General features: G+C 43.8%; 1 protein-coding gene across 5 annotated transcripts in view; it reads right to left on the bottom strand.

Moving 5' to 3' along the window:
- ETV6 (ETS variant transcription factor 6) overlaps nt 1–27,415 on the bottom strand; it is a 289,838-nt gene that overhangs the window by 161,930 nt on the left and 100,493 nt on the right. For 2 of the 5 annotated variants that reach the window (XM_045165308.1, XM_045165311.1), the window contains exon 2: nt 4,347–4,476. In XM_045165308.1, coding sequence (XP_045021243.1) covers nt 4,347–4,476 — 130 coding nt within the window. Of the gene's footprint in view, nt 1–1,258; nt 1,434–4,346; nt 4,477–6,526; nt 6,615–27,415 lie in introns of those variants that run through there. The other 3 variants (XM_045165310.1, XM_045165309.1, XM_045165307.1) reach the window with 3 other exon arrangements.

Below are 27,415 nucleotides of genomic sequence, written 5' to 3'. Positions count from 1 at the left end.
TGGAGGACTCCTGCAAGGGAGTGGGGAGTGGGGGTCAGGAGGCCAGACAAGGATGGCAGGCAAGCCCTTTTCCTCTGGGCTCCCCTCCTCTCCTGGGCCCAAACTGCCCTGCCTGCCCCTATCAAGTTCTCTAGAATCACTATTTAACAGGTTGCCCTATTTATCACTGTCTGTTTTTTTTTTTTTTTTTTAAACACAGGCAAGTAAGAGGAAAAGGCATTACTTTCTACTTCTTAACAGCTTCCTAATTGGTCACACTGTGTCTTCCATTTGGCCCTGTGTTTGCAGAACAAAATGGTGAGAAACCCACCATACAAGAACCTTACAAGAATATTACGATCCTCGCCTTCCCTTTTAACCAGGAAAGTCTAGATATCGATTTCAGAAAGGAGGAAACGGAAGGGTTAAAAGAGAGAGAGGATTTATCTGGAGATCAATGAGGATAAAGGGAGAAAAGAAGCCACTGGAGGCATACCAGGCTGGTGAGTGTCTCTTTAAAACAAGCAGCTAAAAACGCTTTCGAACTAGCAATACCATAAATGTCCCGCTGCTGTCTTGGCTCTTGGATTCTTCCCCGTACTTTCCATGAGCATTCCACTGGGAATTGTCTGGAATCCCAGATTTGAACAGCAATAACCAAATTCCCTTGTCAGAAGATTTATTTTCTTTTCAGCTTGGAAACCCAGCTGGGAGGCATCCTCAAGTGTACAGCCCAGCCGCAACCAACCTAGAAGCATCAGGAGATGTTTCTCAAACAGCACAACGGGCAGCTGAGTTTTGGAACTCACGAGAGAGGCAGGCAGCTCAGCCTCTCGTGGAAAGTCCCAGCTGAGGACAGATGGCAAGAGCCTGGGAACTGGAGGATTCGTTCCAGATGTGGGAACCAGTGGTGTTACGAGAGGGCCAATGCAGATGCCAAGGAGGGCCCTAACGTCAGGCTGCTCAGAGAGTAGCACTCAGACAAAACTATCACCATGAAACCTAAATCCATCACCTAATGACTGACTATGTTTTAAGGCTAGCAGTGCCCTGCTACAGTTCTATATCGGATAATTCTCTACGTGGGTATCCAGCCAACCATCCATCTACTCATCCATCCATTATCCAAGCAAGAAATGCAAACTATTCGACAACTGATCCCCCAGTTAGAACAGATTCCAGCCAGAAACCAGCCCTCTGGCCACATCAGTGAATACTGGCTAAGTGTTAACCCTGAACTCATCCATCCATCCAAAAGGTACATAGTAAATATACTTACATCGTGGCAGGATAGATAAGAGCCCCGGTGGCGCAGTGGTAAAGAATCTGCCTGTCAATGCAAGAGACTTGGGAGGCGTGGGTTCAATTCCTGGGTTGGGAAGATCCCCTGGAGAAGGAAATGGCAACACACTCCAGTATTCTTGCCTGGAGAATCCCATGGACAGAGGAGCCTGGCCAGCTATGGCCCATGGTTTCCAGAAGAGTTGGACATGACTCATGTGGACATGAGCACACACACAGACACACAGGCTCTGCAGTCAGACAGAACTGAGTTTGAACCCCGACTCTCTCGCTGACTGGGTGACCTTGTTAGTTTGCTCACATTCTCTTAAACCCTAAATTCCTTATGTGTGATGTGGATATAGAAAAAATATCTACAAGGATTGCTGGGAGAATAAATAAAATAATTTCCATCAAGGACTTCACACAGTGCCTGCTACAGAGTCATCCCAATAAATAAATATTAGCTATGATGCTTATGTGCTAGGCACATAGCAGGGCCTGGCCAAACAGTGGTGAACAGCACAGCTGTGACTCAATGAGGAAACTGTCTACTCAAGAAAAAACATTAAAATGTCTGTATGGAAGAAACAGATCCAAGTAGGGAAAATGATGTCTTAGGTGAGGTCATAATATTTTCAAGGTAAGAGGGCTGTTAAACATTCTCCTGCCCAATTGCCATCTTGCATGGTAGGAAAACTGTGTGTTATGACGACTGACTCACAGTCAAACAGCTCGTCTAACAGCAGAACTAGTTAAGGATTAAAATCTGAGCGCCGGTTCATTGTTTGTTAGTGCATTTTATCATGATAACTTTTTATGGAGAGGCAGCGCTAGGGTAAAAGAGCCTCCATATGTGAAAGTCATTCAGCGGCAAACCAAGAGTTACGGCTTTCTTGGGATGCAGGGCGGGGTCGGGGGGAGTGAATGTGTCATAGTACAGAATTCAAAAGCCATGAAAGAAACCTCAGCCTATTTGGTACAGGAGTTTATTATTTCCTTTTCTCTCTTTATGGAGACTCCAAGCTCCACAAGGGCAAGGAGTTGGGTCTACTCTATTTACTTCAAAGTGCCTGGCATAGTGCAGGTAATCAGTAACTGCTTGTGGAATGAATAAATGAATGAGATTAGTAGCAGGCATGCTTTGTCTGAATGGCCTGAGTCTATTCCATCCTGAAGTGAATGTCCTAATCACAGAGCAGCTTCTGGAGAAAAGAAGGCTCACACCTGGCTGTGGTCTCTTTCCCAGTCTGTCTGCTCACAACACTCACTGGTACCACAACGCTCCAGTATACTGCAGACGGCCTGAGTCTATTCCATCCTGAAGTGAATGTCCTAATCACAGAGCAGCTTCTGGAGAAAAGAAGGCTCACACCTGGCTGTGGTCTCTTTCCCAGTCTGTCTGCTCACAACACTCACTGGTACCACAACGCTCCAGTATACTGCAGACGACCGTGCCCACAGTCATGACCCTGACACCCTCAAGTTCATTGTGGAGAAGATGGTAGACTGAGGCTGGAAGGTGCTGACCACAGTATACCAGATTTGTAAACATTGATAGACATGGCAGGCTGGCTGAAGGAGGTGAAGGATGCTCCAAAACCCCTTGAAGTTTACAGCTACCATCCTCACTGTGAAAGAGAAGGGATATGCCAGTAACACCCCCCAGTACCTCCTAGCATCACAGTCATCAGATCTGCTGAGTAGACACAGACAGAGGACACAGAAGCCTGCATCTTCTCTTCTCGCTCCCCACTCTTAGTAGGCAGCCTTGGGCTTTCTCAGGAGGGATAAACCATGAAGAGCACAATAACCCAGGGAGCACGACTGTGGCAGAAAGAGACGGCAGGTACAACCAGACAACCATTCAAGTCATGAGAGATCAAGTAGGGAAGGGCCAAGGTGACTCCCTCCCCCTGCCGAGTCCTCCATAATCTGAACCTGTGTCCCGAGGGTAACAGTCAAGCCAGAGCACCCGGCATTTTCTTGGACACCGCAGCCAGGGTGGAAATCAAGTGATCCATTCTCCCCAGCCACACCCAGCACCCTGGATCATCGGGGCTGAGTGGCAGCTCAGAAGAGAGACAAAAAAGAGAGGGACAGGTGTCAGGTGCTTTGGAGCCTGGCCCCAGCAGCCCAAGTGTGGGGCCCCTGATGCCCTGCCCAGCTGCAGCTGAGGATTCAGGCAGGGGAAGTGGAAGAGGAAGGGGCAGAGGAAACTCAGAAGAGAAAGGTAGAACTATTACAAAATAATGGGAGGTGTCAGGTGGCTCACGGGTGAAGAATCTGCCTGCCAACGCAAGAGATGCAGGTCCCATCCCTGGGTCCGGAAGATCCCTCGGAGAAGGGAATGGCAACCCACTTCAGTATCCTTGCCTGGAGAATCCCATGAACAGAGGAACCTGGAGAGCTACAGTCCATGGGTTCGCAATGAGTGGGACATGACTGAGCGACTGAGTACCCACAATGGGAGCCATAGAGGCAATGAAGGTACAAGAGAGGCGGAGAAGACAGGTGGGGAGGGAGAAAGGCCCTGTGTTGGCATAAGAGGAAGGAACAGAGCGACGACCATGGAAGAGGAGGGGACAGCCCTGCAAAGAAAGTTCAATCCAAGTACCCAGCAAAAAGCAGAGGGGGAGGGAGACTGGCACAGAAGCCCTGCAAAATTTTGGGGCAATGAAGACACAGAAGGGGAGGAAGTGTGAACTTTAGGAAGACAGACTCTCCCCCAGAGTCCACCTTGCCTCTTGGGAGATTCAGTGGAACCTGTAGTGCCCCTGTCATAGTCAGAGGTGAAATCAATGCACAGAGAAACAACGGAACGCCCAGGAATCTCGGAATCGCACAGTTTTCAAAGCCATTTTGGGGGATGGGGCGGCGGGAGGTGAACGATGCCAAAAGAGTTTCTGGACACTGTAGGAAAACCATCTCAGAGTGTGCCCCCTGCCCAGGCTTGCAGCCCTACCTCCCTCAGCCCATGCGGTTGACCCTTCTGTTTGACAGTCTGTCCGTCCCTTCTGTTTGACAGTCTGTCCGTCCACCCATTCCATCCATCCCCCATCCATCCAGGACGCACGAACACTCACGCAGGTGCGCGGGCAGGCGGATCGAGTCTTCCTCCATCCTGAGCGCTCTGGGCACTGGCACATGAAGCGGCGTCGAGGAAGCGTAACTGGGCACCGGGCTCTCGGGGGGTGTGTATGAAATTCGTTCCTGCTGTTAAAAAGAAAGGCAGAGAGAGGGGAAGGGGAGAAAAGACAATGAAAGCCTGGAACTGAGGGGTGACAGCCGCGAGGGGGTGGGTGGGGGCGTCTGGGTGCGGGTCACCTCTCAGAGGAGACCCCTCTCTGTGCAGTTGTCTTTCAGATCGCCAGCACTCGGGATTTATAACAAAATGCTGAAAAGCTTTAAGATAGGGCTTTTCCTGTGCGCTGGGGTCAATAGGTGTTCATTTTTTTTTTTTCTTCTTTGTATTAGTGGTTTGTTCCAGTAAAGAGGGGAGGCAAGATGAAGGGGATGAAACAATATATCCCAAGAGAATGTCATTAAAGACTCCTCTCTCAAAAATTACTCTTCCCAGTCACATAATTTATGTCACCAATACATTAAAAACCATTTTTCTCTTCTCTGGCAATATCCCCAGCTTCTGATCAAAGTAGGATTCCATACTTAGATCCAATGAGAGGTGAGCCCAAAGTGATAGCTTATAAGTTTGAGGTTTCAGTTAATAAATCTGCAAGCAATATTTGTCTATCACCTACCTATCCCATTATACAACCATCACCACCAAAAATCTCCAGGGTTTCACTTTTTCCTTCACAGCTGAGAATTATCTGCCACATCAACCAGTTATCTCCTTCCTCCCCTCGTGCTCCATCTTAGAATCAATATTCCCTTTCCTTCTGAAGCATTTCAAGAGCTCATTCAAAGAATCCTCTGCATTTAAGGAAGTTCGGTTTAATTGAAGGTACTTACTCAACGGACAAGGAAAGGGGGAGGGGAAAGTCAGCACCTCCCCTGTTTAAATTCAAAAGGGCAGTGTTTGCTACATCGATTAAAACAATGCCATGGGCTGGGAGGGATTAGTTTTAAGTTAAAATGTGGCAAATAATGGCAAGAAACTAACTATGCTGTTCACTGGGGAGAGTAGTGCAATTTGCATCTTAGATCTGTGTACCAACTGGTTTGACTTGCAGTCCATACATAAACACAACTTCCGTTAGTTTCTGTGGTTTAACTGGGCAAAGTAAAGTGGGACACACGCAGTCCAAAAATAGGCTGGGGGTGGGGATAGGGGAGATCGGCAAGATGCCATTGTGAAAACAAAAATCAAGAGCAAAAGAAAAATTACAGATTAAAATAAGGCCAAGGGGGTGTTTAGGTTTTACAAAGCATTCTCTAACATTTTATAGTCCGTAAAATATGCAAAGGGAAGCGTGGGGGTCCCCCAGCCCTGTAACCAAATTAAAGCTTCTCTTCTCATAACCTGGAAAGTTAGGCGGTTGTGGTAGGAAGTTTCGATTTTAAATGAACATATACATATTTTTGTAATTTCCGAATGGAATCGCTATACCTTCCCTGAGGCATCCTCAACTGGCAACTAGGGCCTTTGGAATATTTCTGCTTAAACACACATCCTAAAGTTTCCTGGTGAATTTCTTAATTCAGGGAAGACACATACACCCTAGATTTCATTTCTAGATTGATTGAGGTGTCCTGTGAAAGGTCACCCAGGGGCAAAACCTTCAACTTCACTTTTCTTGAACTTTACCAAACATCACACATATTCTGAGCAACTCTAACTTAGGGATGAGTTATATTTTCGGTGTTTGGTTTGGGGTTTTTGAGGTGAAAAAGGCAAAGACATAAACACACATATGGGAAACATATGAAATCTGTTGAGGGGTTTTTCAAGGTGAGTTAGGTTTTTAAAATATTTTAAGTGGAGTCTGTTTTTTCTAGTTTAACAAATTCTTCATACACTTCAACCCTTGAATAACCCCTCACCCCACCCCAGTCCCAACATACGCCTTGATATCTTATCTACCGTTACTTTATTCCCAGAAATAGCTTTCTGTTTTGTTAGGGTTTTTGCAGAAGTGAAACTGTTGATGAAGAAAACCCTGTGCAACCAGAGACCTTTCAAATGGCAAGGCATGAGTACGAGAAGAAAAAAAGATGTCATTTCGTAAGACGGTGACTTTCTCTGGAAGACAAGATTCTATAACTAGTCTTCGTGAGTGAGAGGCCACCTCAGTCCCCTTACCATCTCCATCTAGGATGATGAGGAGGGAGAAACCCAGCTCTCCAAGCAGATTCTACTTTATTTCTTGGGAACATGTATCACCAGCCTGCTGAGAAAAAGAGTCAAGCCAGGTATCACCTTTAAAATGTATATATTCTGACTTGGTAAATTATCATGTTGTACCTTCTTTGGGGGCTTCCCTGGTGGCTCAGTGGTAAAGAATTCACCTGCAGTGCAGGAGACCTGCGTTCGATCCCTGGGTGGAGAAGATCCCCTAGAGAAGGGAATGGCAACCCACTCCAGTATTCTGCCTGGAGAATACCATGGACAGAGGAGCATAGCAGGCTACAGTCCATGGGGTTGCAAGAGTCAGACACGACTTGGTGACTCAATGACAAGCTTCTTTTTACTATAATTTTCGAAGGCAGCCCTATGTGTGTTTACGTGTGTGTGGTTCCCTGTCTACTGCGACACTGAATGTCACACTTCAGGGCTTGCCCTGGGATTTCATGCCCTCCCCTCCACATCCAAACAATTCCAGAAGACTACCTTGCTGTTTCATAAAAAGAAGGCCAGGTCTTCCCTGGTGGTTCGGCAGTAAAGAATCTGCTTGCCAGTGCAGGAGACACAAATATGATCCCTGGTTCGGGAAGATCCCACATACCAAGGAGCAGCTAAGCCAGAACACCACAACTCTTGAACCTGTGCTCCAGAGCCCAGGAACCACAACTACAGAGCTCTCGAGCCAGAACTACTGAAGCCCCCACGCCCTCGAGCCTATGCTTCACATAAGAGAAGCCACTGTACTGTGAAGCCTGCGTACTGAAACTAGAGAGTAGCCCCTGCTCGCTGCAACTAGAGAAACGTCCATGCTGCAACGAAGACCCAGCACAGTCAATAAATAAATAAAATTATTAAAAAAGAAGGCCAGAGACTGAGTATCATGGACCTTGAATGCTTCTCACTTCTGATACAGGTTTCCACTCAGCAATGTGGCAACACAGTAAGTCTGGGTTGGGAAGTTCTTGTTAAAAGATTTAATGAATAGGTTTGTCAGTAACAAAAAAAAGAATGGGTACCTTGACTCTGAGGGGGATAAGTAAAATGTGCTTCTAGGGCCTTGAGCAATTTGCTAGTGGCAGTAACACACCGACTGTGACCCTGGGTTCGGCAGCCAGGACAACACTCATTGGACCACAGAAAGGATGCTGTCCAGCCTATGGGTTCCTTTCCAAGGAGGACAAAACACTCACTTGGGCATCCCATACCACACACTTATCTCCTTTGTTTCTCTTTCTGTTCATCTCTAGGGGGACTGACGTGGTCTTCATTTTTAAATCTATTACTCCAGCAGGGCACTTACCACCTACCATGGCACAATCAGCAGACTGTCAAAAGTCAGAAACACGAAACAAACACCAATATCTCTGATGGAGACATCCAAGCAGAGAGACGTCAAGAGACTAACATCCCATTCTCCAAATAAAGGAAACCTCTTCATTCTCAGAACTGCTTCTCTGGCCCAACCCCAAGGAAGGGACGGCGAGTACCCGTTTACGGTACATTCACCTCGAGAGCAAATTGTCAGTTGGATGAAAAGCAGAGGTGTTTTATTTTAACATTACAGAGGGGAATAACCATTTCCTCAGGAGGATTATAAGCACTGCTCTAATTAAATTAAAATGCTGCAGACGGTGATATTAATGCATTTAAGTGTTGGAGGGGGGTTCACCACTGGTGGAGGTCAATGATGTGACTAAAAATGCTGTGATGCAGTTACAGGATTGTTTAGATGCTGAAAAAGGAAAACATGCTGCTCTCAAATGTGCAGACACAACCTATCAAACCAGCGGGCAGAACAAAAGGGAGCAATGCCATTTCTAAGGCCGACGGTAATACCTCGGGGGTGGGGGTGGGGGGGTTGGAAGAGTGGTGCCAAGCTCTGGAAAGAGAAAATAAAGCTAGAAATAGTTTTAGGCAAAGAATGAAATGTAAATGTTACTCACCATTATAGAAAGCTTAAATTTTTTTTAAAAATGGAATGTGGAGTTAGGGTTGCAGCAGGCATGCTACGGAAACCAAAGTGAGTTCCATCCATCCCTTTCCTCACTCCTCCCTGACTGCAGAGGATCACATGGTGCCCATCTAATTCTGCTCGTTGCTTTAAGGCTTTATTTTATTAAAGTGTAGTTGATTTATAATGCTGTATTAATTCCTGCTGTAAAGCAAAGTTACATGCACACACACACACACACACACACACACACACGGGGCTTCCCTGGTGGCTCAGTGGTAAAGAATCTGCCTGCCAACTCAGGAGACACAGGTTCAATCTCTGGGTTGAAAAAATCCCCTGAAACAGGGGATCCACTATTCTTGCCTGGGAAATCCCATGGACAGAGAAGCCTGGCGGGCTACCATCCAGGGGGTCACAAAAAATGTCTGTCATGACTTAGCAACTAAACATACACACACACACACACACACGTATGTGTACACACGTTTATATACATATGTACATATATGCATGTATGTATATATGTATGTACACACATATGTGTGTATACATGTGTGTGTGTGTGGGTGTGTGTACACACCCACACACACATTTTTCATATTCTTTTCCATTATAGTTTATCACAGGATACTGAACTATACTGTGCTATACAGTAGGATTCTGTCGTTTATCCATTGTCTATATACTAGTTTGCATCTGCTAATCCCAAACTCCCAATCCATCCTTCCCATCCCCACCTTCCCCTTGGCAACCACAAGTCTGTTGCCATGACTGTGAGTCTGTTTCTATCACTTCAGTTCAGTTCAGTCGCTCAGTCATGTCCGACTCTTTGCGACCCCATGAACTGCAGCACGCCAGGCCTCCCTGTCTATCACCAACTCCCAGAGTTCACCCAAACTCATGTCCATCGAGTCAGTGATGCCATCCAGCCATCTCATCCTCTGTCGTCCCCTTCTCCTCCTGCCCCCAATCCCTCCCAGCATCAGAGTCTTTTCCAATGAGTCAACTCTTCGCATGAGGTAGCCAAAGTATGGGAGTTTCAGCTTCAGCATCAGTCCTTCCAAAGAACACCCAGGACTGATCTCCTTTAGAATGGACTGGTTGGATCTCTTTGCAGTCCAAGGGATTCGCAAGAGTCTTCTCCAATACCACAGTTCAAAAGCATCAATTCTTCGGTGCTCAGCTTTCTTCACAGTCAAATTCTCACATCCATACATGACCACAGGAAAAACCATAGCCTTGACTAGACGGACCTTTCTTGGCAAAGTAATGTCTCTGCTTTTGAATATGCTATCTAGGTTGGTCATAACTTTCTTTCCAAGGAGTAAGCGTCTTTTAATTTCATGGCTGCAGTCACCATCTGCAGTGATTTTGGAGCCCAGAAAAATAAAGTCAGCCACTGTTTCCACTGTTTCCCTATCTATTTGCCATGAAGTGATGGGACCAGATGCCATGATCTTAGATTTTTGAATAATCTATTTGCCATGAAGTGATGGGACCAGATGCCATGATCTTAGATTTTTGAATATTGAGCTTTAAGCCAACTTTTTCACTCTCCTCTTTCTCTTTCATCAAGAGGCTTTTTAGTTCCTCTTCACTTTCTGCCATAAGGGTGGTGTCATCTGCATATCTGAGGTTATTGATATTTCTCCCAGCAATCTTGATTCTAGCTTGTGCTTCTTCCAGCCCAGCGTTTCTCATGATGTACTCTGCATATAAGTTAAATAAGCAGGGTGACAATATACAGCCTTGACGTACTCCTTTTCCTATTTGGAACCAGTCTGCTGTTCCATGTCCAGTTCTAACTTGCTTCCAGATAAATTCAGTTGTGTCATATTTTGAATACCACAGATAAGTGATACATATGGTACTTGTCTTTGTCTGACTTACTTCACTTAGTTTGTTAATCTCTAGATCCCTCCATGTAGTTGCAAATGGCATTATCTCTTTCTTTTTTATGGCTGAGTAGTATTCCATTTTATAGACACACCACATCTTCTTTATCCGTTCATCTGTCGATGGACGTTTAGGTTGTTCCCATGTCTTGGCTATAGTGAATAGTGCTGCTGTGAACATAGGGGGTGCATGTATCTTTTCGAATTATAGTTCTGTCTGGATATGTACCCAAGAGTGGGACTGCTGGATCATATGGCAACTTTTCTATTTTTTTAAGGACTCTCCATACCATTTTCCATAGTGGTTGTACCAATTTACATTCCTATCAACAGTGTAGGAGGGTTCCTTTTTCTCCATATCCCTTCCCGCATTTGTTATTTGTAGATTTTTTTAAATGATGGCCATTCTGACCAAGGTTTGGTAGTACCTCACTGTAGTTTGGATATGCATCTAATAAGTAATAATTCTGCTGATTTTTAAGCTGACTGCTTAGAATCTGTGACAATAGTGTAAATCAACCTCATGCATTCCGGGTTCAGTTAGGAGAATGGTGTTTCTCCTGCTCCCATGTCTTCTCTATGACTGCATTTTACAGACTACAAGAGTTAAAAACTGAATATTATTATCACAAAAAAAAAACCCCTTTCCTTTTCAAAGTGATTTAATATAGCACTTCTAGAAATCATAGGGATCCATGCATTTGTTTTTATACCATGGGCTCTTTGAAAAAGCTGCAGGCCTGAGGAGCTTAAAGCCTATTCCTCATTAAATAAGAACCTTCTGGAAATAAAGATAAAGCATTTCTGGAATCAAGAAAAACAGAAACAAAGTTTGCTTATACAGTCCATTTTCCCCCAACCAACCACAGATAGAAAACATTTGAGGGGAAAAAGAAATTTTGGGAAGTTCCAAAATGCACAACTTGAATTTGCCACGTGCTGGAACTATTTACATACAATTTACATCGTATAGGTATTGCTGTTATAAGCAATCAAGAGATGGTTTAAGGTATACGGGAGGATGTGTATTGATTATATGCAAATACTACGGCCTTTTTTGGTAAGGGCCTTAAGCATCCACGGATTCTGGTATCCTCAGGGGACATGGAACCAGACTCCCACAGATATCAAGGGACAACTGTACTTGTAAAAAGATGTTTTAGAGGCAATTTCAAAGATTCCTTGACCATAGAGCTGCGATGCCCTTGATTTAGGAACTTTTCCCAAAAACAACCCCCATACTGAGTGCCAGAACTACTCCAGTGGAGGTTTCTGAAGCCCAGGTAAAGCCTTGAGGACAAAGACTGTCATGGAAACAGTGGTATCTCTTGACCATTTCCCAAGGAAATACGGTAAAAATGCTACAGGTGCACTTTTTGTCCTGTTCCACTTTTGGTGTCCCTTTACTGTGCTGAAAACTGGCAACCCAGACAAGAGAGAAAGCAACAGGCACCAAAGACACAGTGGTCATGCTGGTAACATTCAATACTTCCAGGGAAGGCTCTCGTTTCCACCCTGCAGGCTTTGAGGAAAGTTGCCTGGGAAAACTGAGGCTTGTACTATAGTCATCTTCTATAGACTAAAAGAAGAAATCTCTCCTATGAAAAACTATTCGGTGTGATTTACTATTGCAACCCACTCCAGTATCCTTGCTTAGGAATTCCCATGGACAGAGGAGCCTGGCTGGCTAAAGTCCATGTGGTCCCAAAGAGTCCGACATGACTAAGTGACTAAACAACAACAACTAAACTGAAGTCTGCATACACAATCATTTAACTACACTCTTCTGGCTGCAAAATAATTCAAAGTGGTGGTTTAGGTTTTCATTAAATAAGCTTTCATTAATAAGCAAAAGCAACACATCACCAAAAAACTGAACAAGACTGAATTTTGAGCTGCACAGTTTTCTAGGTTTTTAGTGTCAGGGATGCAAATAGCACACATGAGAACCTAAACTAACACATTCTTGAATGCCAGCGTCTTTCACTTGAAAAACTACATTGAATATTTTGTTCATCCCCAAATTTAGCAAGATCAACTTAAAGAACTTGAGAAAAGATGTAAACGTCACTCTTTGCTAAAATGTATACACTGTCACAGCTCACAGCATCTTTGATATCTTTCCAGAAAGAATCAGTGTACTTTAGGATCTGGGGTGAGGAGAGTAATGTTAGGATCTGAGGAAATCAAATACGAATTTTGGAAGAGAAAACCAGGTCCATCAGATCACAGCAGTGAAGTTGTGGTGCTATCTTTCCTACCCACAGAGGCTGCAGAAGATGTCCCAACAAGTGGCCTGAGTCAGCTTTCCTCTTAAGAGTCCAGCTCATCTCCTGAGGGAACCATCCTTTCTGGGTGCTGAGACAATAGATTTTTATACCCCAATTGATCTTTAGCTTTTAACATGCTTGCTGTCACTTCCAGAAGAAAAATGGAGGACTTTCCTGGTGGTCCAGAGGTTAAGAATCCACCAGCCAATATAGGGAACATGGATTTCATCCCTAGTCCAGGAAGATCCCATGTGCCATAGAATAACTAAGCCCATGTGCCACAACTACTGAAGCCCGCTCACCCTAGAGCCTGTGCTCTGCAACAAGAGAAGCCGCTGCAATGAGAAGCCTGAGCACTATAGTTATAGAGTAGCCCCAGCTCACCACAACTAGAGAAAGCCTGCATGCAGCAACAAAGACCCAATGCCTTATTCAAAGGTATTCTTATTCAAAGATATATGACCCAATATCTTATTCAAATAAATGAATAAGAAAAATGGCAATATTCCATGAAAACAGGGTGGGCAGGAACTACACTCCTGGTCTCTGGAGCTACACCCCTAGCTTGGTCTTCCAGATGCCCATGCAGTCCTGGAAGGGAGGGTGCACCCCACCATCTACACACCCACTGAAGTGGAGTCCTTCCTAGGAGCCCAGCTTCACCTCCCCAAGGAGTGCTCTTCCTTTGGACACTGAAGAAGATGGATTCAGGATGTGAATTATGTAGTTTCCTACGTACTTACATGCCAGTCAATTCTTAAGGAAATCAACCCCAAATATTCACTGGAAGGTCTGATACCGAAGCTCCAATACTTTGGCTACCTAATGCCAAGAGCCAATTCACTGGAAAAGACCTTGATGCTGGAAAAGATTGAAGGCAGGAGGAGAAGGGGGTGACAGAAGATGAGATGATTTGATAGCATCACTGACTCAATGAACATGAGTTTGAGCAAACTCTGGGAGATAATCAAGGACAGGGAAGCCTGGTGTCCTACAGTCCATGGGGTCTCAAAGAGTTGGACATGACTTAGCGACTAAACAACAACTACATACTTATAACTGAAATAGTCCATTTTCTCCTCTTCCTGGCCTACCTATTACATCCTAAAGTCAGAAGACAGTGTATTGTATTTAAGAGCTACAATTAAGTCAAAGCACCTTCAATCTTTCTTTTGCCCAGAACTGAGTTATCAGTGCACAAATGGATAAATAAATAGAAGCATTGGCAACAGGCCCTGCAATCAAGCACTACTGTAAAATGTCATTAAGAGTTCATTCTTCCTATGACTGTTATGAAATTGTTCAGCATTTACCAAGCATCCACTATGAGCCGAGGTCTGGACCAGACATTATGAATTCTGCCCCCATTAAATCCTGGAATTCCAAAGATGGCCCCAATACTAAAAATTTCTGGCCAGGACATGGAAGCAACCCAAACGTCCATCGACAGAGGAATGGATAGAAAAGATGTGGTATACATATACAGTGGAATATTACTCAGCCACCATAAAAAAAAAGGATGAAATGATGCTATTTGCAGCAACATGGATGGACTTAGAGCTTGCCATTCTGAGTAAACTCAGTCAGGTGGAGAGATACAAATATATTATGATACTGCTTATATGTGGGATCTTAAAAAATGGTACAAATGAACCTATTTAGTGAACAGAAATAGTGTCACAGGTGTAGAGAATAAATTTATGGTTATCAAGGGGGAAAGGAGGGAAAGGATAAATTGGGAGATTGGGATTGACATACGTACACTACTATATATACAACAGATAACTAGTAAGAACCAACTGGGGACTTCCATGGTGGTCCAGTAGCTAAGACCTGGGTCCTGAGTTTGACCCATGATCAGGGAGCTAGATCAAACATGCTGCAGGTAAGAGTTTGCATGTTGCAACTAAGGGCCTCATATGCCACAGTGAAGACTGAAGATCCTGTGTGCCACAACAAGACCTGATGCAGCCAAATAAATAAATGCTAAAAAAAAAAAAAAAAAGAACCTACAAAATAGCACAAAGAACTCTATTCAATACTCTGTAATGACCTATATGGGAATAAAATCTAAAAAAGAGGGGATATATGTATAACTGATTCACTCTGCTATACCACAGAAACTAACACAATATTGTAAATCAACTATACTCTAATAAAAATTAATTTAAAAACATCTGTATCACTTTACCCATAAATACATATAGGTACTCATATATAAATATGGGATTCCCAGGTGGCACAGTGGTAAAGAATCCACCTGCCAAGCAGGAGACATGGGTTTGATTCCTGGGTCAGGAAGATCCCTTGGAGAAGGAAATGGCAACCCACTCCCGTATTCTTGCCTGGGAAATCCCATGGACAGGACAGCCTGGTGGCCTACGGTCCATGGGGTTGCAAGAGTCAGACACGACTCAGCGACTGAGCACATACACACTCATAAATATACTCCTCAGAACACATGTTCCAACCTTTGTTGGAAAAAAACAGTCATTGCAACAACCAGGGAGGGAAGCTGGTAGCATTAAGGGAGCGCTGGGTATATGCTTCTCACGAGCCCTCTATTTTATTTCAGACTCACAGTAACCCTGCAAGGAAGTCTCATGACCCCCATTCCACACGAAGAACCTGATCTGAAGATGGCAGGGAGTAGGCCATCTCTGCAAGGCACCTGCTCAGGAGATGGTATGGCTGGTAAAAAGAGGAGAAATGAGAAATTATATGCAAGTTGGGCCAGTCCATCAACAGTGGCTTCAAAAGTTCTGAGGAATCCCATGAGGTAAGTTCAAGCTTATAAGAACAGCTGCAGTTCTGGAATATTTCATTGCAAATATTCCAGTGGGGTCCCTGAGGGTCACCCCACAGAAGCCTCTGAGCCAGGAGGCTGACTTCCTTAAGCCGTGGCTTCTCATACTGGGAACACAGATGCAAGGAGTAAGTGCCTTTAGCTGAAGGAAGGGTACTAAACAGAACGTATGAGGAAGCCCCCTGGCATGACCCCTGAAATCCACCCAGGGGTGCAATTTACCTGGAGGGCTCCCTCAGCAGGGCCGTCAGGGAAGTTACAGATCACTGGTGCCTATAAGGACTTCACCTCGTACAGAAAGCTCATCTTAGGAGATTTCTGAATATTTATGCTCCTTTTTCTATTTCTGGATTTCTATGCTCCTTTTTCTCTAACATTTTCTTCAACACAAAACCATTTCCCTTACTCAATGCCTTTCCATATAACCAGGAGTGACAAATCTAAATGTGCAGGTGAGATGAACAGGAGCAGTGGGGAGGAAAGGCCTGGTCATCATCTATTCGGGGGTCTATTGGTGCCTTGAGCCCTGTACTGAGGAGGTGCTGAGTCCAGCAGCCCATCACAATGGCCACCATCCAGCAAGGCTGATCCAGTGGTCTGAAGACTCACCCTCTCCTTCTGGCAAATGAGGGAGGGATGGAGGCACTGTGGGGGCCTGCGGGGGAGAAAGATTGAACAGATCCTCACAGATGTTTTAAAATACATAAAGGCTCATGTAAGACAGAGTGAAGGTAGGCTACAGTCCTTAGCATTGCCAAAAAGTCAGATGTAACTTAGAGACTAAACAACAAGCCAATTTAAGCTGAGGCAGAAGGGTGATTCTGAAAGGGGTCCCTAGGCTGGGAATTAACTAAAGTAGAACCTGAAGGTGCCTTATAACTAAACTCCAAGATGCTGCTTCTACATGTTCTCATATCTCCCAGCAAGTCAATGCTTATTCATTACATTGTGGGCAGAACAGATCCAAAAAAAAAAAGACCAGGAGATAGATTCCCTTCTCTATCAACTAGCCCCCCACCCTCCACCCCGGGGCCCTGCACACGATCCAAGGGTTCTACACAATTAGAAAAAAGCACTAGTATCTACAACTTGGAGCACCCCTTTTGAAGACAAGCACCAAAGCCAAATCCGCAAGTAGCTTTCTTTATTGTTCTAATTGTAAAACATCTTAATTAAGATCCTTTCCAACCCTGAGATGCTATGAATTTTTTTTTCTTCTGAATTTCTGAAATATTTCTGACATGAATAGTAAGCAGACTCTCAAGCTGTGATTTCTTCTCATGCCAGGTTGTGGTTTCCAGGGAGGCCTATGCTTGAAGGATGCTCAGCTCCTTTGGCTGGAAGCCAGTGCCGAGGCAGGCAAGGTTAAGGCCTAAGACACGATGGGGAAAATGAGATGCATGCCACCCCACGGCCCAGATTATACCCCTAATCCCTGCCAGGATGCAGATGATGGCATCTCTGGTGGAGATGAGGTGAGCATCACACATCAGCATCCTGCAAACCCCAGAAGTGCATGACCTACTGATAGTGCATCACTCCGGTGTAAGAAAGGCGGTGGGACTTCACACAGAAACAGCCAGTGTCGCCTCTGGGAAAAATAGTCAGGCTGTGGGATTTATCCATGGATGCCCCTAAGCTTTTGATACACCTTTTGAAAGCAGGGTCACCGAATCCTTTCTTCCTAATTTTTTAAAGTGTTTTTGTTTAATTTTTTAAAAGTATGATAACAAATTTACAGGAGACTTGGAAAATACAGAACAAAGTTACATATAGTTCAACTATGTGGGTGTTCAGTTACTGAGTCGTGTTTGTCTATGCGTGTGTGTTCAGTCAGAGTCGTGTCCGTCACTTTGGGATCCCGTGGCCTGTAGCCAGCCAGGCTGCTCTGTCCATGGGATTGCCCAGGCAAGAAGATTGGAGTGAGTTGCCTTTTCCTTCTCCAGGGGATCTTCCTGACCCAGGGATCAAACTCGTGTTTCTTATGTCTCTTGCACTGGCAGGCAGGTTTACCACTGAACCACCAGGGAAGCCTAGTTCAACTACATATTACAATTATTTTTTAAGTAAGACTTTTAGTTGGAGTTTCAATATCAAACTCTCAAAAATTAACAGAATGAAGAGACAGAAAAGTCAAAGGATTAGTAGACCTGAAAAGCACTATGAACCAATTCAACATAATTTATATAGTGTTCACACAATAACAGGATAGAAATCCTATTCAAGTTCCCATAGACTATAAACTAGGAGACACTGGAACATATCCAGGGACATAAAACAAGGTGCAAAAATTTCACGTATTGAAATCATACAGAGTCTGTTCTCTTCTCACTACAGAATTATGTTAGAAATCACTATTAGAAGATATTTGAAAATAACTCTTGTATTTTCAAGCCCAATGTGACATTTACCAAGAGAATGCTTTAACTTAGGCATTGATAGCCTCAGTAAAGTTAAAAGACTGAAGAAACACAGAGGGTGATTTTAGAAAAGAAAGCATCTAAATGAGAAATTAATATCAAAGATACTTTTTAAATTCCCATATATTTGGAAATTAAATGTCCACTTTCAAATGATGGGTGCATCTAAGAGGCCGTAACAAAGGATTTCTTAACTAATTCTAGTAGCAGAAGCAACAAGAACTTAAATGAAAAGCAGCTTATATCCAGGGCGCAATCAAGTGCGGCCAAGTTCGGCTCTTGATTAGCTGCTTTCTACTCCATTATGCTTTTTCCTCTAATGCTTTGGCGATTAAAATTAGCCAGTCTGCAGTGTCCCTGCCTGGGGCTAACAAGTAATGAACTGCGAGTGTTACTATTTAGTTGTATCAAGGGCGCCATTAGAGAGAGCTTCTCAATATCTGCCCCTAAAGGAAAGAAACCTTCCAGGCAGTTCTACCTGCCATACAGTTGCTCTCCTACTGCACTCACAGTGTCCCAGGGGACTCATGGGACCTGAAGATCTAGGCGGAGGAAAGGATGAGGGTCAGGCTCATGTGGAGACTGCAGATCAGAGGCAGAAGCAGGAGAGGCAGCTCCAGAGGGATGCTCTGAATCTGTACTTAACCATTCGCTCCTCCCTCCCTCTCTACCTGCCTTCTTCTGCCTCATAAACCTTCTCCCCGACCCCAAGCAGCTTTCTTCTTTCTGTTACTGCATCACTCTAGGCTTAGCCCCCATCTTCATTTCTTTCCAGAATGACTGTACCTGAAAGTCTTGTTAAAAAAAAAAAATAAAAGTAAGAGAGAAAGAGAAGTTTCGGCTGCAACTCACACCCTCAGCTGGTGGCTAGGGATGGTTGGAGGGGGAGGCAACTCAGATCTCCTTTATAATTGAAAAGATATTTTTGCTCTGTGATACATCTTCACAAAATCTTGACAGCTTAAATAGACCACACACTGAGAAACTGTTGTTGGTGAGTCGCTAAGATGTGTCTGACTCTTTTGCAACCCCAATGGACTGTAGCCTACCAGGTTCCACTGTCCATGCAATTCTCCAGGCAGGAATACTGGAGTGGGTTGCCATTTCCTGCTCTGGGGGATCTTCCCAACCCAGGGATCAAACCTGTGTCTTCTGCATTGGCTGGGGGATTCTTTACCACTGAGTCACCTGGCAAGCCCTGAATGAGAAATATTAGGATTTAAAGATTGGTTACCAGGGCAGGATGTTCATTCTAGTTCAAGTAAAGATATTCCAGAGAAATATGAAGAAAGTTTCTAAAATAACAGCCCCAGGAAGCCCCTTGAAGTCCTAACTACATGTAGTCCACTTCCAGTGAACCGGGAGTCACCCACCCACCCAGCCCCATGCCTAGTTCATTGGAAATGGGTTGCTCCAAGTTAGGACCTTGCGGGACTTCCTGCAGACTTCACTGGGACTGTTATCTTAGAGGGACTTTCTTCAGCATTTCTCTGGAGTACTCTTATTCGAACTAGACACTCACCCACCCCCACACCTCAATCAGGAAGGGAAAAGCCTGGGTCAGAACCACTGCCAGGGGCAAGTTGAACACTTCCCTTGCTCTACATATACCAGATAATTCCTGGGTTGCTTCTGGCTGAGAAAGAAATAGAAAAAGGTCTGTAAACTACACCTAGAGTAACAAGTGCATATTAGGCCTGGAAAAGATTTAGGTCTGGAAAATGTTTACTACCAAAGGAATTTTCAACAAAATCCTATAAGAACACTATACTTAAAAAGCAACATAAAATGCTTGGAGAAAAGGGAACCCTCTTATACTGTTGGTGGGAATGTAAACTGATATAGCCACTGTGGAGAACAGTATGGAGGTTCCTTAAAACACCAAACATAAAACTATCATATGATCCACCAATCCCACTACTGGGCATGTACCCTTAGAAAATCATCACCCTGATGTTCACTGCAGCACTATTTACAATAGCTAGGACATGGAAGCAACCTAGATGTCCATCTACAGATGAATGGATAAAGACAACATGTTACATACATACAACAGAATATTTAAAAGTGAAAGTTTTAGTCACTCAGTGGAGTCTGACTCTGCGACCCCATGGACTGTAGCTTGCCAGGCTTCTCTGTCCAAAGAAATAACTGGGCAAGAATCCTGGCGTGAATAACCATTACCTTCTTCGAGGGATCTTCCCGAGCCAGGAGTTGAACCTGGGTCTCCTGCATTGCAGGTGGATTCTTCACTATCTGAGCCACCAGGGAAACCCACAGTGGAATATTACTCAGCCATAAAAAGGAAAGAAACTGAGTCATTTGTAGTGATGTGGATGAACCCAGAGTCTGTCACACAGAGTAAGTCAGGAAAAGAAAAACAAATACTGTGTATTAATGCACATGTATGAAATCTAGAAAATTGACACTGATGAACCTATTTGCAGGGAAGGAATAGAGATGCACATGTAGCGAATGGACTTGTGGACATGGGGTGAGGGAAGGAGAGGGTGAGAAAAATTGAGAATAGCACTGTCATATATACATTACCATATGTAAAATAGATAACTAGCAGAAAGTTGCTGTACAGCACAGGGAGCTCAGCTTGGTGATTTGTGGTGACCTGGAAGGGAGGGATGGAGGTGGGGTGGCAGAGAGGCTGAAGGGGGAGGGGATACATGTATACATATAGCTGATTCACTTTGTTGTACAGCAGAAACTAGCACAATATTGTAAAGCAATTATCGTCCAATTTAAAAAAAAAAAAGAAACATAAAGGAAATAAGTTTCACTATATGCTAAGGAAACAGGCATTACAATTCCCAACCTTTACCATCACAGAATGCTATTTTTAAGGATAAGTGAGATGAAGCTTATGAAATATTATGCTTTCTTGAAAGGAAGGCTCTCTATAAATGCAAGCCATTATTACAATGAGAAATTTGAGAAGTCCTAAATAAAGCACTACCTTTTTATGGATGCCTTAAGAATTCAACCTGACTTCATGTTATAGAAAGGAAAATTAAGTTAACTGAAACCACAAATGAGGATGGACGATGACCTCACTCTACGACTGACTGAGAAATCAGGGCAGATTTGATCCCTCCCCACCGACACCCGGCAGCCTCTGTAACTCAGAAGTAACCTAGAGATAACCCCAAATGGCAATTAAGAGTCACACACTTACATTTCCTCTTTTAGAAAAATTTTTCCAGAAGTCATGACCATCTTGGCAAGTAATTTCTCATATACTTTGCCAGGAACCATAGAAATTTCCTAATTTTTATAGACACATGACTCCTTACAGGGATTCAGAAAAGGCATCTTCCCTTTCACTGTGGTCAGTTAGAAAGTTCTAGGAGTTTGGTTGGTTTTTTGTTGTTTTTTTTTGTATTTTTGGACCACTGATGATCAAAAACAAGTTCCACTGAGGAGGAGGAGTACTAATAGGAAAAATACCATTAGTACTGCTGCTGCTAAGTCACTTCAGTCGTGTCCGACTCTGTGCAACCCCATAGAGGGCAGCCCACCAGGCTCCTCCGCCCATGGGATTCTCCAGGCGAGAGTACTGGAGTGGGTGCCATTGCCTTCTCTGAACATTAGTACCAGTAGCACTCTAAAAACTTAGTGACTTAAGAATGAGAGTGAAATATAGGATGGTGTGTGCATGCGTGTGATGACAGTGATGAACAGAATAAAAGTGACTTGAAATAATAAACTCATGTGCTGACTCCTGCAGCCCTATTAAGACTAATTAATCATTTACATAAGATCCTGTGCCTTCACTAAGACTATCGTGCTCAACAGTACATGAAAAATATGCTCAAGTTTCCACGTACTTCAAGGACTCCCGATCATCTAAGCTTTTGGGAAACACACATTTTACCACAGGTATTCTGAATCCTGGCTGCACATGAGAATCATCTGAAGAAACTTTAAGGCAAAAGAAATTCCAGCGTCCGTTATATCAGAGAGAAACTATTATATATATGTAGGATGGATAAACAATGTCTCACTGCATAGCACAGGGGACTTCATTCACTACCCTGTGACAAACCGTAATGGAAAAGAATATAAAAATAAATACAATGGTTGTCTTTAATTGCCCCCCTCACCACAAAATCTATGCGGGATTCCAATATGCAGAGAGGTAAGGCTGAAAATCAGCATCTTCAATCAATAAATGAGTAAATCCAGACAAGGGCTAAATGAGTATCTTTCGCAATAGTTTTGTAGAAACCTCATTAACCCATTTACTAATTGTCCTTCCCTGCTGAGTAAACTGCTATTGTTCTGCCTTTAACCATAAAACAGAGATTATCAGTGTAATACAGGAAGTTCCTGCCTGATGAGGACCTGACCCACATAGGAGCCGATGCCACAGACAGGTGTGTCTACAGCGGTTCCTCTTCCCTCCCAACTGCCTCTGGAGTTCCCCCAGCCCCACCCCCAGGGAAGCTGCTCGGCTTCACTTTCTGGAGATCCACCCGGAGCCCTTGTTCTCAGCAGAAGCTGGACTTAACAGAAGCGTATTGGTGGAGAAGTTAGAGGGCACAAAGACCCACTCCACTTCCAGCTTGCCCTCCCTTCCCCTCTCCCACCCAGAAGGGTCTGTCTGTCTCCATATGCTCAGACCCCAGACCTCCTTTCTCCAGCTCAAGAATGAACCCACATCCAGCACCTTGGAGTCTGGGGAGCCTCTTTTCCCCAGGTGAGGTGGATGAGCCCCACGATGGCTGTCAGGGCTGCCCATATGCCCCTCGAAAACGGCAAGTGGGACACCGCTTATCCCCAAAGTAACTTTACTACCCTGGTGGTTCAGACGGTAAAGAATCCGCCTGCCAATGCAGGAGACACAGGAGACGTGGGTTCGATTCCTGAGTTGGGAAGATCCCTTGGAGAAGAAATGGCAGCCCACTCTGGTATTCTTGCCTGGGAAATCCCATGGACAGAGCTGCCTGGCGGGTTACAGTCCCTGGGATCACAAAGAGTTGGATATGACTGAACAACTATGACTTTCACTTTCAGCCTTACTACTAGTGATAGGGTCTACTTTTGCACGTGAACCGTCAACTAACTATACTCTGGAGAAAGGTCTTGACTTCTAAGCAGCTGAGTTCTTCATGAAATCTTGGAACCCGAAACTAGTAGACACGTTGAGGCTGCTAAGTTCTTCACCAAGATCATGGAAAGTCCTTCCATGACATACTGCAATGTCCTCCTAACACCCCTAGGAGTCCTGTCACCAGAACAGGCACAAAACCTACTTGACAGGTGTAGGAACTGAGGTGGATGGGTTGACAAGGTTCTTGAGTGAATTCTGTAACTGCTCTGGAGGGAGCAGTGTCCTAAGCCCAAAGATGTCATCTTTCTCCCGAGTTAACTTCCTGCCTATAGTGTTGTTTAAACTCTTGGTCATCACGGTCAAGTCTGTGCACAAAGTGGCCCTTAAGCAGAATGGGAGCACATTTAAGAACCAGGCTGATTTATTCATTCATTCATTGATACAAACATACTCCAAAGAAGCCACTGGAAACTGAAGCCTTGCCAATAAAACAAAATTTTCAACAGTTTCCAAGCATCTTCAGGTTATTAGTATTTTAACTCTTGTTCCTTTAAGCAAAATACAATTATAAAACATACATGATAGCATGGTGGCATAAAGACGGCTTTATCATCTGAAATTCACTCAGCTGTTCAAAGTCCCAGGGTGGGCAGCGATTCTCTTTGCGTCTTTAGGAAGCACCTTGCAAGCTACACTATGAAAGCATTGCTAGCCAAGCCTCAGGATGGTGTCAACAGTTACAACACGGAGATGCCAACAACTGAAATCTATCAATAGGAAGATCTGGAAAGTTTAACCAAAAAGCTAAACTACAGGCTCTAAAAATCAATTGCACCTTGTAGGGTTGAAACAAGAGCTTAGAAAGGGCTAATATTTCTTTTATCACTAAGGAATTCTCTCTAGTTGTACTACTTTATATTCCTTGCCACAAGCCAATCAAATCGATGCTGACCATCACCAAGATTCCTGCCTGAAGGAAAGGTGAATGAATCAGCCAGACAGTATGTAGTATATACGTCTTTGTTCTCATGAGAACCTGTGGTTTCTGACTGGGCGAAAAGCATCTAAAAATCATTCTGACGAACACAAGCAAAGCTATCTTCTCAATGAATTTACCCTCAACTGTCACAAACCCATCCTCATAAAAGACCACAGTAAGACAATTAAAAAAAATGTATCTCTAACTTTTGTAGTCTAGCAACTTCCCCTAGGAAGTTTTGATCCCACTTCCCATAAGGCATTATCCGGACAAGCACATCTGACAGAAATATAACGCAAGCCACGTGTGTAATCGTATGTTTTCTAGTGGATGCAGAAACTAACATTAGTTTATTACATTTAAGCCAACATGCCAAAACTATTTTTTCAACATATAATCAATATATAGTTATTGAGATGCTACTTTTTTTTTTTATACCAAGTCCCTGAAATGTACTGTCTAGTTTCCAGTTCAAATCTCTCAGTAAATTTTCACTGGAAAAACTTGATCTGTCTTCAAAGTTCACAGAATTTATAGCTAAAAAGGTAAATTTGCATACCCAATGCTGTTCCAAACAGCTTTTAAAAGATTTTTAATAAGTGAACCCAGTACATTTAAAAATTCAAATTAATTAAAACTGAATAGGTTAAGAATTCAGTTTCTCTACTGCACGAGCCACCTGCGGTGCTCACAGCCTCATGGAGCTGCTGGTGACCACACAGCACACTGAGGGCTAGGTCCCGGGGCAGTGAGCACAGACAGGGATGGGCGGAGGCGCAGGCAGGATGCGATTGCACATCCTTTCAGAAGCATCCTCAACTCTGGACGGGCAATGGCCACAGATGATCGTGTTCCTCTCGCTTCATTTCTCCACTTGCAAGAGGCAGTCATCAGAGTTCTCCAGACTGACAGCCATCTATAGAGAAGGATGAAGGGTCTAGAAGTCCTTCTTGCTTCTGTACTCAGAGACCATGCGCTCCCAGCACTCAGCAAAAATACAGAGGAGTTGAGTTTCCATCAGGTCAAGTCTTTTGCCTTCTTCTCTATCAATATGTCTCTTTCTCTTTCTCCCTTTGAGTACCTAACCAACTTCCCTGGGGGCTGAGAAACGAGTTCTCATAGGACACCACACTGCAGAGTTTCAGCTCTCCTCCCCAGCATGAACTGTCACTGTGCATTGCAACCTTTCCTCGTGTGGGTCATTCCTGAACTTGGCCACAATCCTTAAGATAGGCCCAGAAATATAAGCCAGCTCTGGGGCACATGGTTTAATACTAATTATTTCTACCATCCAGAATTCTGTCCCATAAAAACAGAGGTTTAAACTTCTCAAAAGATACTTTGCCTTCATCAGAGGAAAGACGCTTCTAATTAGGAAAAAACAGAATTGAAGCAGAAGGAAAGCTCCATATGGAGTAAAAGACACGATTCAACACCCCTTGAGAGCAAGTCTGGGTTGGACCCATCCTCACATGCCTGACCTGACTCCACACAGCAGGTACAACAGATGTTGAAAAGGAACACAGGCTCCCTAGGCTATGACTGATGTTCCATCTGAAGGACCTTCTTAAAAGGAAGAATGTTTCATAAGGACCTTTGATAAGGCATATCCCCTCCCCCCACCACCAGATTCAGCCTCTTTCTAAGACTAATCTTACAATTTTAATGCAACTTGCCTTTATTCTTTTAACAATGTTAACCATCCTTATCTCCTTTCCCCTACTCACAAGAGGAGAAAACAACATAAGTAGAACCCTGAACAAATACTCCATATTCCACACTGATTACTCCCTCTAAAACTACAAAAACTATAAAAATGGGGGAGGTGCAGGCTCAAGTCTCAGTTTCCTCCACTACAAAATGGAGACAACAGTGCTCACTGGTTGATGAGGTCCTAAGTTAATTGCTATAGATGAAATAGGCAACTACGGGTAAAGAAAATGTGGTACTTAGGTAAAATGGACTATTACTCAGCCGTTGGAAGGAATGAAGTCATGACATTTGCAGCAACATAGACAGACCTAGAGATTATCATACTAAGTGATGTTAAGTTAGAAAGAGAAAGACAAGTACCATATGATACCACTTATATGTGGAAACTAAAATATGACACAAATTAATTTACCTAAGAAACAGACTCAGACTTAAGAGAATGAATGTATGGTTACTGGGGGTGGGGTGGGGGGAAGGGTGTGGGGGAGGGATAGATTGGGAGTTAGGGCTGGACATGTACCCATTGCTATATTTAAAAGAGATAACCAACAAGGACCTGCTGTATAGCAGAGGGAACTCTGCTCAATATTCTGTAGTAACCTAAGTGGGAAAAGGATTTGAAAAAGAACAGATACATGTATATGTGTAACTGAATCATTTTGCTATACACCTGAAACTAACACAACAGTATTAACCAACTAAATTCCAATATAAAATAAATATTAAAAAAAAAAGATGAGAAAAAAAATTTTTTTAACCCAGAAAACGTACAAAAAGTGGGGAAGTGCAGACTTGAATCTCAGTTTCCTCAGCTATAAAATGGAGACAACTCTGCTCACTGATTGGTGAGGTTCTGGGTCAATCGATTGAGTTAAAATAGGTAAAAAGGCTATGCCAACCTTATTATTCTTATGCAATGGTTTTCAGAGCTTTCAGACCAAGGTCCAAAGACTCAAGCTGATTGGCTTGCCCATTCCTTTCAAGCAGAGCTTAAAAAAATTCATATGCACTGTCTCACTGTATGATACCCTTTTCATGTACAAACATTAAGCATTACATGGTTGGGAAGAGAAGGACAGGTAGAATTTTCCTCAGTTCAGACTAGAAAACTACATCAGTCTGATGTCCAGAAGCTGGCCTGGAGTGTGATTCATCAGATTACAGGACAAACTTTGATAAGCTGGGAATCTCTGCCTGGCCCCGAGTATCCTATGACCTAAACAAAAAAATCCTACTCTGTTCAAACCACTGTCGATACACACTTTCTAGTTCAATAAGGGTGTTTAGAAAAATTCTTACAGCTGACTGTGGGTACTTCGGCCACCTAACATGAAGCGTCAACCCACTGGAAAAGACCCTGATGCTGAGAAAGACTGAAGGCAAAAGGAGAAGGGTGTGGCAGAACATGAGATGGTTGGATGGCATCATCAACTCAACAGACAGGAGTTGGAGCAAACTCTGGGAGAGAGTGGAACACAAAGGAGCCTGGTGTGATGTAGTCCTTGGGTTAGGACTCTTTGGGTTGTTCCAAAGAATTGGACGCAATTTAGCCACTGAACAAGATTTTTAACTCCATCGTCCCAGGTCGGTGCTTCCAGCATCTCCTCCCCCATCCAGGGCTCAGCTGGATGGTCCCCCTTTGGAACTTCCTATCCTGCCTTGTCCCAGCCAAGTCTCTTCCACCCACATTTGCCTGACGCCCTCAGCAGACCTTGCCCTTGACTTTGAATCTAGGTCTCCTCCTT

This window comes from Bubalus bubalis, chromosome 4, assembly GCF_019923935.1.
Source record: "Bubalus bubalis isolate 160015118507 breed Murrah chromosome 4, NDDB_SH_1, whole genome shotgun sequence".
In the NCBI taxonomy this organism is placed as follows: domain Eukaryota; kingdom Metazoa; phylum Chordata; class Mammalia; order Artiodactyla; family Bovidae; genus Bubalus; species Bubalus bubalis.
The sequence above is the reverse complement of the archived record's forward strand: the minus strand, read 5'-3'. Positions and strand labels throughout refer to the sequence as shown.